The 11,361-nt window shown below is 33.5% G+C and overlaps 2 protein-coding genes across 3 annotated transcripts; one reads left to right on the top strand and one right to left on the bottom strand.

Moving 5' to 3' along the window:
- Positions 1–347: 347 nt before the first annotated feature.
- On the bottom strand, positions 348–812 carry LOC120172311. The gene has a single exon (XM_039179794.1). It carries the CDS (start codon positions 810–812, stop codon positions 348–350), a length of 465 nt encoding a protein of 154 aa, XP_039035725.1.
- A 738-nt stretch (positions 813–1,550) lies between these two features.
- LOC120172372 (DUF21 domain-containing protein At4g14240-like) lies at positions 1,551–6,487 on the top strand. 2 transcript variants are annotated; one of them, XM_039179843.1, is made up of 13 exons: positions 1,552–1,966; positions 2,164–2,240; positions 2,368–2,451; positions 2,547–2,660; positions 3,104–3,187; positions 3,282–3,353; positions 4,054–4,121; positions 4,655–4,742; positions 4,871–4,944; positions 5,023–5,389; positions 5,616–5,662; positions 5,769–5,850; positions 6,277–6,487. In XM_039179843.1, the coding sequence occupies exons 1-13, from the start codon at positions 1,714–1,716 to the stop codon at positions 6,343–6,345; spliced, it is 1,479 nt and encodes a 492-aa protein (XP_039035774.1). In that variant the 5' UTR covers positions 1,552–1,713; the 3' UTR covers positions 6,346–6,487. The 2 variants fall into 2 exon arrangements, with proteins under 2 accessions (XP_039035775.1, XP_039035774.1); XM_039179844.1 differs by lacking the exon at positions 3,104–3,187 and having other exon boundaries at positions 1,551–1,966.
- The last annotated feature ends 4,874 nt before the right edge of the window (positions 6,488–11,361 follow it).

Below are 11,361 nucleotides of genomic sequence, written 5' to 3'. Positions count from 1 at the left end.
ATTTATGTATACAATATTTTTTTGGGTACACCCATTTATTATGAATTTGATTAAATTTTTAAATGATATATAAAGGTTAAAATTATAAAAGTGTAATTTTTAATTACTATTTTCCATTTGTAATTTTTGTAAACTGTACCATGTGATTTATTAATAATATTTATTTTTTGATTTGTAATTTCTTTTTCATTTATAATATATTTTTATAATGAAAAATACGATGCTCGAGTAGTGATTAATGGACAAGTTTTGAGAGACTGAAACATTGATGACATATGAAATGAACATGATAATAGCAAGTTATGTTTGCATGAAAGTTACATTGAAGAAAGACAATGAGGCGAAAATCATGGCGATCTTAGTCGTCCCCCACAAGAGAAAGTGACACTGCAGGCTTCACCAACACTAACAGTGTACCGATGGAGCGGCCACGAGAGGAAGAGAGGCAAGTGAGTTAGCATATCGCACACACAAACTGTCTCCACCATCTTAAGCCATCGACAACAGTAGCCTTGTTCGGGAGTGATCTCCTTTGCCTTATCCCTATGCCTGTGCTTGTGCTTGTGCCTGTCTCCTTCCTGCCCCGTCCCATTTCCGCCTCCTCGACGACTACTCCTAGTCCTGTTTCTACGTCCATTTCCTTCGTCCAGTGTGTCGGACGATAGAAACGGCGATGGGACTAACGGGATCGTTCCGCACGCGAAGTTCACTAGGGTTAGTTGGGAAGCGCAGAGCGGACGGAGGTGGGGTGGTGGTAGTTCTAGCCTCGGTGGCATTTTCGGCTGCGGAATAGACAAGGCAACAAAGAACATCGAGGCGAGAAATAGTATCGGAATCCCGGCCTTTTTCATTATGCACCGGTGAAACATGGGGGTTTTGGGGTTCTCTCCATTGTTGCTACTTTGATTTATAATCTGTTGATTTCATGGAGTTGGTGCTTTGTTTAATTTGAGGCAACTAAGAAGATTAAACAAGAGGGATGACAAAGTGAATGAGGGATGGTTTGTTGATGTTAATTAGAGAAGTTAGGTTCTCAAGAGTTTGATTATTAATGGCATTGCATTCATAGAGTGTGAAGACTTTGTTAGGTGCCAAATTGTTGAGACTTCTAAATATGGGTCCTCATAAATGGAATGTTTCATGCAATTGCATGAGATGGTATTCCCAAAACAAACACAAATTTGGTTATTCAAATCAGATATCTAAATAGCCCCTTAAACTTTGATTGATATCTAAATAGGTCCTCGATCTTTAACGTGTAAGAGTAGGCTATTTTCCTTAATATAAATTCAAAAATATAATTAAATCCTTAAAAACATTTTGTACTCAATTGATTAAATCTCACATGAATGGTTTCGTTGTTGATCATTAAATCAGTAACAAACTAATAAGATAAATTGAGGTTGTTGTCAGTTAGACCCATAGCAGCATTTTGGGCCGATAATGGGCTTTCCAAACAGAAACTGGCTGCAGCAAAAGATAATTTTCATAAAGTAGGAATGGAGACTCGGATTTTATAAAGAAACCGAAGCTCTTGAGTCTCAACTCAACTCAACTCTAATTTGGCAGCTGTCCACTTCTCTGCTCTCTTTTCAAAAATCTCGAAGTCTAACGATGCTGTCCCTTTCTCATTAACTCGTGTACGCGCCGCATCGCATCGCACCGCACCCCAACAACTCCAAACAAACAAAAAAGCAAGACCCCTTACCGAGGATGATGTTTGGAAACGCCATAGCCGTAGCTCGGACATTCATGGCGTCGCCGTCGTCGCCCAAGGACATCGTCTTCGAACCCGATGACATCCCTTTAGGCTCCTTTGAGTGGTTCTTCTTTGCGGGAATTTCCTGCTTGCTCGTGCTTTTTGCCGGCATAATGTCCGGTCTTACCTTGGGCTTGATGTCTCTGAGTCTCGTTGACCTTGAAATTCTACAGAGAAGCGGAACTATCACCGAGGAGAAACAAGCTGGTAAGCTTCTATTCTCAATTTTCCATTTTTCTGTTTTATTAGGCACGGTAACATTTCCGAGTTATTCAATTCGCTGACTTTACTGTTTCAAGTTATAGAATTTTTTTATATCATAGACCTGGGTGAAAACCCTGAATTTTTGTTGCCTTGTTTTATGCTAATTATTATAATTTATTTATATCGTTACATGTCTGCAGCTGTTATCTTACCAGTTGTTAAAAAGCAGCATCAGCTTCTGGTAACTTTGCTTCTGTGTAATGCTTGTGCCATGGAGGTGAACATTTATATGTTGTTATTAAAATTATTGATGGTTTTAATGACCCCATATATATATATAATGTTGGGTAGCTAATAGCATTTCCTTTGCTTATCCTTATGCTCTTGGTTTTATGTTCTTGCAGGCTCTTCCTATAACCCTTGATAAAATGTTTCACCCCTTGGTTGCAGTCTTCCTGTCTGTTACTTTTGTTCTGGTTTTTGGAGAGGTGTTACATATTGTGTTTCTTAATGCTTCATTCTCAGCTATTTAAGTCTTTTGAAGGGATTTATTTACTTTATGTAAGCCTTTTTTTTGGATCAGATAATTCCACAAGCAGTATGTTCAAGATACGGACTCGCTATTGGTGCAAACTTTGTGTGGCTCGTGCGTATTTTGATGATCATTTGCTATCCCATTGCTTACCCTATTGCAAAGGTAGTATCCCGTCGTAATTCCTTGGCTAAAAATTGTGATTCTACTAGCATTACTTGGATAACGAAGTAGCTTCCTTTTTGAGTTTATACTACGTCAATCGCCTGGCAAGCATTCGTGTTTGGTTAGTAAAAGGAATATTTGTCAATAAGGTTCTAAGTGTTAGTAGGTCTTTTAGAGGATTTGCATTGAGCAAAGTAACAAGTTCTGATGAATTGATTAATGTGCAAAGTGCCTTGGCACCTTCAGTATTTGATGCGCAAGTCTTGATACTTTTTGACTCCATTCAGACAAATTATATTCTGGATACCCCTAGGTATATGATATTCTTTGAGAGTTGTGGTTTTTGGATGTTGAATTCTGTTAGAGGGTTTATACCGTAAACTTCTGAAATAGCATTCCCTTTTCTACTCATTCTCCTACATTCTTGGGCAATATGGCTTTAGGTTTTGGATGCTGTGATCGGTCATGGTGACGCATTGTTTAGACGTGCTCAATTAAAAGCTCTTGTCTCCATCCACAGCCAAGAGGTAACTGCTTAAACTAGACGAGATGATATTGCTGAAGTAAGTTGTCTTCGTTTCATTTGAACTTTCATTGACTTGTCACTTGTATCCTTAATAGGCTGGCAAAGGTGGTGAACTAACACATGATGAGGCAACCATCATTAGTGGTGCACTGGATTTAACTGAAAAGGTAAATGTTGTTATTGGAATTGAATTCCATTAGTAAAAGTGACCTGTCTCATTACATATTTGTCTATGGTTGATCCTTCCAGTATTCAGATGTTTCATATTGTGGAAGTTGAATATTTTTATTTGATAACACACCATGAACAGGTATATTGAAATCTGGATCTTATTTATGCAAAAGCAGCTTGATAAAACATACAAACACTAAATCTGTTATAATCTAAAGAAATAAACTGAAGAAGAGAGAGAATAAAAGAGTTAATGAAAGAGAAATATGATTATTGAATTTAGGAGATTTTTAGTAGTTTAAATAAACTGAGTTGTTGACTTCTAATAGGACTTTTTTGCTAAAGATAAAATTCAATCTAGAGCTAGAGATTACAAAGATTCCTAAGACTTGTCCTTTTTTATCATAAAAAACTCCTAAACAAACAAGACTTCTACATGGTTGATTCAAACAAAACTAATTATTTCTAGTTGTCAAAAGTAGCAGATCTTTTAATTGGACAATGAACACCTACCTCTAATGGAAACTTCCCTGGTCCAAAATGCTTAGGTTGTAATCTGCAAGTTTCTATTCCTTTTTGAAGTCTATTAGTTTCATTTTTAATTTCCCACTTTTATATAACTCAGAAGTTGATATGAGTCCATCGCCAGAGTCTTTTGTAAAATGGGTGCAATCATGATGCTTCTTTTACATGCAGACTGCAGAGGAAGCTATGACACCTATTGAATCAACATTTTCCTTGGATGTTAATTCGAAATTGGATTGGTTAGTTTCATCTGGATGGTGTTATTTCTGTTATCACATCATTTGTTTCTTAATCTAGCCATTGAAACAAGTTAGAGGTGACGCACACTCCTATTGCTTTGTTATTCTGGGGAAAGAGAGAGTAAAAAACTGACAACCTTACTATCTGTGTATTTGAGGAAAGGATTGAATTTAATTTGTATCTTATACTGGTAAGATGCAAACTATGCATCTCTCAAGTTTAAGAAGAGTTTATGTGGAAAATGAAATTTCGTACGGATCTTGTGATAGGTGGACAGATTTTCTAGTTGATTCTGCAATTTGGAATATTACAGTTCTAGGCTTAGATTAAGAACCCTATCCTGACGTGGAGCATACTTCCTTTTACTTTTTTAATGCCTTTCCTGCTGCTTCTTTTAGCACGACACTATTGGAACATGATTGACTTTAAAGATCATCTCCTCTAAGTTGTAAAATCCTAATGATTAAAGTGCTTCATTCAATATTAGTATCGAAGTTGGGTCATAAATCTGATTTATCTGCCTTTGATGCAGGGAATCAGTTGGAAAAATTCTTGCACGTGGTCATAGTCGTATCCCTGTCTATGCTGGGAATCCAAAAAATATCATCGGCTTGTTACTGGTGTGTTAGTTACCCATTGGCTCTCCATTGGTTTTCTTTGTTTTGAAAGTTAATGTCGTGCTGTTCAACATTGAATTAAATTTTCCTTGTAAAGATTCTTACAAATTTTCCTTTGCTTTGAGATTTAGGTGAAAAGTCTTCTCACAGTACGTCCGGAGACTGAGACACCAGTTAGTGCTGTTTCCATTCGCAGAATTCCTAGGTATATACATGTAATCCCATTGTTTTTTATTTCTCTGTACGTGAAGAAAGTATGACTTCTCATGCACTAACATCTCAGGGTTCCAGCACATATGCCTTTGTATGAAATCCTCAATGAATTTCAAAAGGGAAGCAGTCATTTGGCAGCTGTAGTGAAGGTTAAAGGAAAGACCGAAGACCCTCAATTCTTTGACAAAGGAGAGAAATTTGATGAGCATAGAATTATCAATGGGAATTCTCAACTAACAACCCCTTTGCTGACCAAATATTACAGTAAAGCACATACTGTTATTGATGTTGAGAAACTTAGGCCTATCATGGTCAAGACAACTCATCTACCTAATGGTGTCACAACCGATACCTTGCAACAGTTTTCAGAGGATACCGAAGATGGGGAAGTCATTGGTATTATTACCCTAGAAGATGTTTTCGAAGAACTTCTCCAAGTATGTTCTGTTTCTGTCGGTTTCATCTCCTGTCACTTATTCTTCTAGCTAAATTAAATTCTGTTTTCACCCATCTTAATCTTCTAACTTTATTTTTACTAAGGTCGGTGGTTTGCTACTAATTTTCTGAAAATGTGTTTTATCATGGGATTTTGATATTGTTTCTGTTTAAATGCATTATGCAAATTGGATAGGTGGTACTTACTGAATCCTTTCTACATTGTAGGAGGAAATTGTTGATGAGACTGATGTATATATTGATGTACATAAAAGGTACACTGTTGTTTGGATTTCATATCTTTTTCTTTTTTGCTTTCACTCTTTCGGTTTGGCTAATTACTCCATCGAACATGAAATAATCTTTTTCCCTTTTTTAAAGGATTCGAGTGGCTGCCGCTGCAGCTGCTTCTTCTGTTGCACGTGCCCCATCCAGTCGTAGATTGATTGCTCAAAAGCCTTTAGTAAGTAAACGACATTTACTTCTTAATGTCATGTTTCTCTTGCTTGCATCATTAGACCATTAGCGAGCTAACAAACAAAAATCAGTATAATTTGGTGATACTCCTAGTTGACCTAGGAGATAAATTAAATCGTGTCCATGATTATATATGGTGTAGAAAGAAAATTTTTGGGCATCCTCCATCTATGCTATCTCCCAAACCTTCCTATTTGGAAGTGCATGTGTACAACTAGGTCACAGTGACTGGAAATTGATTGACATGATACGTTGTCCCGTCAGAGACATTGCGAGATATAAGTTTTCTATACTTTCAAAGACCTACACAATGTTTCACTAATATCATGCCCCACTCTCTTTTTACAGCTATGAACTGATGTCTCATGAAAAACTTCCATTAATCATCAATTTACCTTCTCATATCCTTCAGGGTATTCTGGGCAAGCAGGGACAAATGACAAAGAAATCTATGGATGATTCACAAACAGGAAGATCTTAGGCAAAGCCCAACCATCTTAGCCATGCCATAACCAAATACGTGCATCTTACTCTCCTTGTGTATTTTAAATTCTCGTATTAGGTTGGGTATATTGCAGCTTTGTGCATCTAGTTCAAAGTTAGAAAATTAGGCATGTCTACTGTAAAAGAAAAAACATTGCAAATTTTGTTTATGGTAGTTGATACCTGGACTAGCAAACCCACTATCTTAGGCATGAATCTTAAATATCGTAGGCAAGACAAACACAGAGAGACAGGTTTTGTTTAGAGTTTGTTGTTCAGAGTCAGATTGATCTTTCTTTTTCATGTTTACAGCATCTTGGCTTGGATGTAAAAAATGCAACTTCGCTTTACGTATCTTCTACTTTTCTAGCTTAATGATATTAATGTTTGAAATAGCAGATGGATTACTTTATGAGTTCCTTTGAGTGAATATGAGAGATGCTTATTCAAACATTTTCCCTGATCATGTATGAACCTTGAAAGGATAATCTTCGTGGACTATAAAAGGAGATGGAACTGAATTGGAGTCATTTGGAAGGTTCTATTACAGATCTCGACCTGATCCAAAACCAGAAAGTTACATCATTCTGACACAAGCAACACTGTACATCATATAATGTAAAGCCTGCCCTTTGTTCCTAATATGCTTTGAACTCCTTTGCCATGAACGATCCCTCATGATCCCCATTGAGAACGAGCTTTCTCCCATTGACACATTTGCCATGAACACAGAAACCAAATTAGTAAGAGTGAAAGAACCTGAACCCGAAGTTTATTTTCGAGTTTTGTTTTGCTCGAAAGGATGTGGAAGATTTTGAAGCCATTTTATAGGAAGAGCAATAGCAAAAGATTAACGTTAGTGATGATTTAGAAAAGGGAAATAATTAGATAATTAAAATAAAATCAAAGTAATAGTTGAGTTATCAAATACTAGCCTAAGTTTTTGATCTGCTCTTGTATCTCCCACCCATCCTATCTTTTTTAGGGGAAAAAATATTCAACTGAAGTCCAAACTCAACTTCCAATTCTTGTCTAAGCCAAATCCCTTTCTTTTGGGTAACACTAAGCCATATGATTTCTTTATATTGCATTTTTTAATATTTTATTAATAAATATTGTTTATTAATCAATTAATCGATGATATAAAAAAATATAAGATAAGGAAAGGGTGTAGGTTAAGAGTGATGGGAGAGGCTATAGGAAAGCGTACGGAAATCCGCGCGAATACTCACAATCACAACATTATAGCTATCAAACAAACATTGCAATTTATTCATTCCTTAAAGACCATAACTTGGGAGTGGACTGTATGAGTTGGAAATTTATTGGAATTTGTAATTTAATTTATATGTGAATAACATATTAAATTTCTTTTATTTTTTTAATACCCACTTGAAGGATGAAAATGAAAACTTGTTCAATAATCAATTTATAATTATACATAATGTTATACAAAACAATAATTCGGGACGAAATTGAACTTGAGAAAATAAAATATATTAGAAGAATAAATACTCTTTTGTTGATTTATCGATCGGGAAACGAGTTAAGGCATGTCGCTAGACAATTTTCTTAAGACATATTTTCAATCATTCCTTAGTGCTCAAGATCTTTTTGTCATTTGTCTCTCAGGATACAATAACTAAATGATCAACGAACAATAGCACAAACTGTCGAGATCACAGATTATTTCTTTTCTTTATCTATCACCGTAAAACTAAAAAAGGAGAGAAAATATTTTTCAAGATTTTAGAAATTTTTAAAATCTGAAATGTGAAAACTTGTAACAATATATTTGTATTTTAATTGAATATAAATTCATAAATAATATATATTTATTTAATCAAATATACATTTATAAATAATATATTCATATTTCAATCGAATATAATTTGTAATAATATATTCACATTAAATATAAATCCTTAAATAATAAAATATTATTCTATTATTATTTGAATTCTAAAAAGTTCATACAATATCTTTTTAATTTAAAATATTTAAATAAATATCACGTTTAAAGAAAATATAACAATCAAATTCATCAATAAAATTAACACATTTTTAATAATTTTATAACAAAATAATTGTTTTCTACTAATTTTTTATAATTCAATAAATATATTAAAACTTACGGAACTCAGAATTAATTGGAGGAGAAAGATGGAACAGTTAATGAAAAATCAGAATATATTATAAAATTTTAATTATAAGATTTTCTTTTTGATATTTTAATTAGGGTAAATTACATGTTCAGTACTTAAAGTATTACCTTTTTTTTGTTTTGATATTTAAATTTTATTTTTTAAAATTATACCTAACGTTTAGTTTAAGTTTTAATTTAGTATATTATCGTTAAAAAATTAACAGAATTGTTGTCGTGGTATTATTTTTTATTTTTTCAATGATGACATGAAATTAACTTATGATGACACGCCATCATCACCGTTGAGTTTTTAACTATAGGTACCGAGTTAAAACCTAAAATAAATGTTAAGTATTATTTTAAAAAAATAAAGTTTAAGTATTAAAATAGAAAAAAAGTAATAGTTTAGGTACTAAACATGTAGTTTAGCCTTAATTTTACACCTTTCAACTTGGACGGCGGGCAACATAGTCAATATTATGTTAAACGCATACCTTTGCCGGCCACCGCCATTACATACCACTTCCCTCCCCCTATATATTCAACCAACACGCTGCTTTAAAATTAAAACCCTTGCACAACCCAAGGAAATCCAACAATGGCGATCTTGCCGATTCCATACTCCATCAAATCGCACCCAAAAATCAACCTTTTTTCCAACCCACGTTCGGTTTCCAACATCCATCAAACCCACACCGTTCCAATCATCTCATCGACGCTGAAAACATCGTACGAATCGAAAACTTTCGATCGATACGTCAACAACGACAGATTACCATCATCTTCTTCAAGTTGGGGGGGACAACTTTCGAAATATGTGGGGATGAAAACCAAGCGAAACGACGAGACAATGGAGAGGGAAGTTGAAGTGGTTAGCAGGCTGAGGGGGAGTGGTGGAGAAGTTAATGGAGGTGGAAATTCAGAAGATTAATGCAAGGCTAAAGGGAACGTCCGATGAAGATAAATTGTTGGTGGAACATATGAGTAGAGAGATCGTTGACAAGATTTTGAAGCGGCCTGTTGAGTATTTAAAAGCTAGTCATATTGTAGATTCTGAGACCAAGCTGAACGACTTGAATTTGCTGATTCGTTTGATTGAAAAACCGTGCACCGGCTGTCCAACGTGATTGATTAACAGACAAACCCTATACACTGCTAGCAGTAGCAACACAGCTTTTCAATTTTCATTTTCTTTTCTTCTTTCCAGTTCTGTTTTTCATCAACAATGATTTGGTTGGCTAATTCTTTTCTATTGAAAAATAAATAATTTTAAAAATTATTGGATCCATGCTTCTATGACTGAGTTATTAGTTAACAGTTTATATAATATTTGTTTATGCATGTATTGGTAACATAAAATTACACAAGTTTGGTTAAATAGCATAAAACTGACCTAAATTTTGAATTTTTTTCTAAGCACATGCAGGGAAGGGTAAACCTTGACTCAAAAAATCGATTTTGTCGAATCGATTCTATAATTTTGAGTTTAATTTCAAGTTCAAATCGAGTTATAAAATACAACTTAAATTTTGAGTAATCAGTGGATTGATTTTCAACTTTGAATTAAGTCTATCGACTATGTATGATATAAGTATGTTACTCCCTCTGTCCCATTAAATGTCTACTATTGATTTTTTTTCTTCAATTTTTTAACTTTGACTTATTATCATTTAACATTTATTTTTTATATAAATATAAAAATATATTTTTATAATCTTTAATCAAGTAGTTTTTAAATATATATTTTATAAAATTTAATTGTTGAAAATATTTAGAATAATCATAATCAAAGTTTAAAAATTTTAACTTTAAAAAAGTCAACAATTTGAATGAGATGTAGAGAGTATATATGAAAATATATATGTATTGTATATGATAATAAACATGTTCCAATTGGTAAGAAGTCTTGAAACGAGAGAGGCGCACATTAGTGGGTGGAAGTAAGGTTTGTAAGGGAAGCGAGCACGTTAGAAAGAACAGCTTTGCCTCCATTTTCGCTTTCAACAGAAATCAGAGTGAAAACAGAGCACTCTGGAAGTATACCATTCCTCGAGAGGAGTCAAAACATTTTAAGTTATTCGTATCAACTCAAATTTTATTTGAATTTATTTTAACTCGAGTTTATGAAATTCAGGTCAAGTCAATTCAAATTATTCCAATTTTATTTATTTTTAATTATAAATATTTATAATATTATAATACTATTTAATTTTAATTTAAACGGGTTCCTATAATTATATACTATTATATATTTTTTTATATGTAATATATATACATATATAATGTAGAATTGAAGTACTCTAATTAAACTTGAAAACCAACCCAATAATTATTAAAAATTCAAGTTATTCAAATTTTATTTTATAACTCAACTCAAATTTTGAATTTTTTTTAAAGTTAATCAAATTTATAAAATTACGTGGAATTTATAAAATTACACGTTGAATCAAATTGATTCAGAAAAGTCAACTTTTCAAGTGAGTGTTGCTCATCCATATATTTCCACTGATTATTTACAAATTTGGTAAGCTGATGCATTTCTTTTTAGATTTGCACAGTTCATACCCCAGTATATCTTGGGCTATTTTTAGTATGGAATTTTATTATCTTTCAACTTTTTAATGAAAAATAAAAATTTCACTCCTTCAAGTTAAAATAAAAATCAGTGTTAAAATGATGATAAATGCCTGTTAAATATTCTGATGATATAATTTGCTGGGTTGTATTAATGAAGATAAATTTATGACACTAGTAATCACCAACTGTTGAGACTTCATGCTTAGAGTTGGGGTTCAACAATCCCACATCTTCACAACATCATAACCAGCTACCAGCACTAAAGACGTTTCATCCGAGAGGAATAATATC

The sequence above is a fragment of the Hibiscus syriacus genome, unplaced genomic scaffold (genome assembly GCF_006381635.1).
Source record: "Hibiscus syriacus cultivar Baekdansim isolate YM2019G1 unplaced genomic scaffold, ASM638163v2 tig00111848_pilon, whole genome shotgun sequence".
Classification (NCBI taxonomy): domain Eukaryota; kingdom Viridiplantae; phylum Streptophyta; class Magnoliopsida; order Malvales; family Malvaceae; genus Hibiscus; species Hibiscus syriacus.
Note: the sequence above shows the minus strand (reverse complement) of the source record. Positions and strands in the feature narration are given on the sequence as shown.

Bases quoted from the DNA above. Each gene is read 5' to 3' on its own strand.
- LOC120172311 (XM_039179794.1), bottom strand. From the start codon at position 812: ATGTTCTTTGTTGCCTTGTCTATTCCGCAGCCGAAAATGCCACCGAGG.
- LOC120172372 (XM_039179843.1), top strand. From the start codon at position 1,714: ATGATGTTTGGAAACGCCATAGCCGTAGCTCGGACATTCATGGCGTCG. The intron at 2,241-2,367 runs GTGAACATTTAT...ATGTTCTTGCAG, and splicing joins GTAATGCTTGTGCCATGGAG to GCTCTTCCTATAACCCTTGA. The intron at 4,945-5,022 runs GTATATACATGT...CTAACATCTCAG, and splicing joins TCCATTCGCAGAATTCCTAG to GGTTCCAGCACATATGCCTT.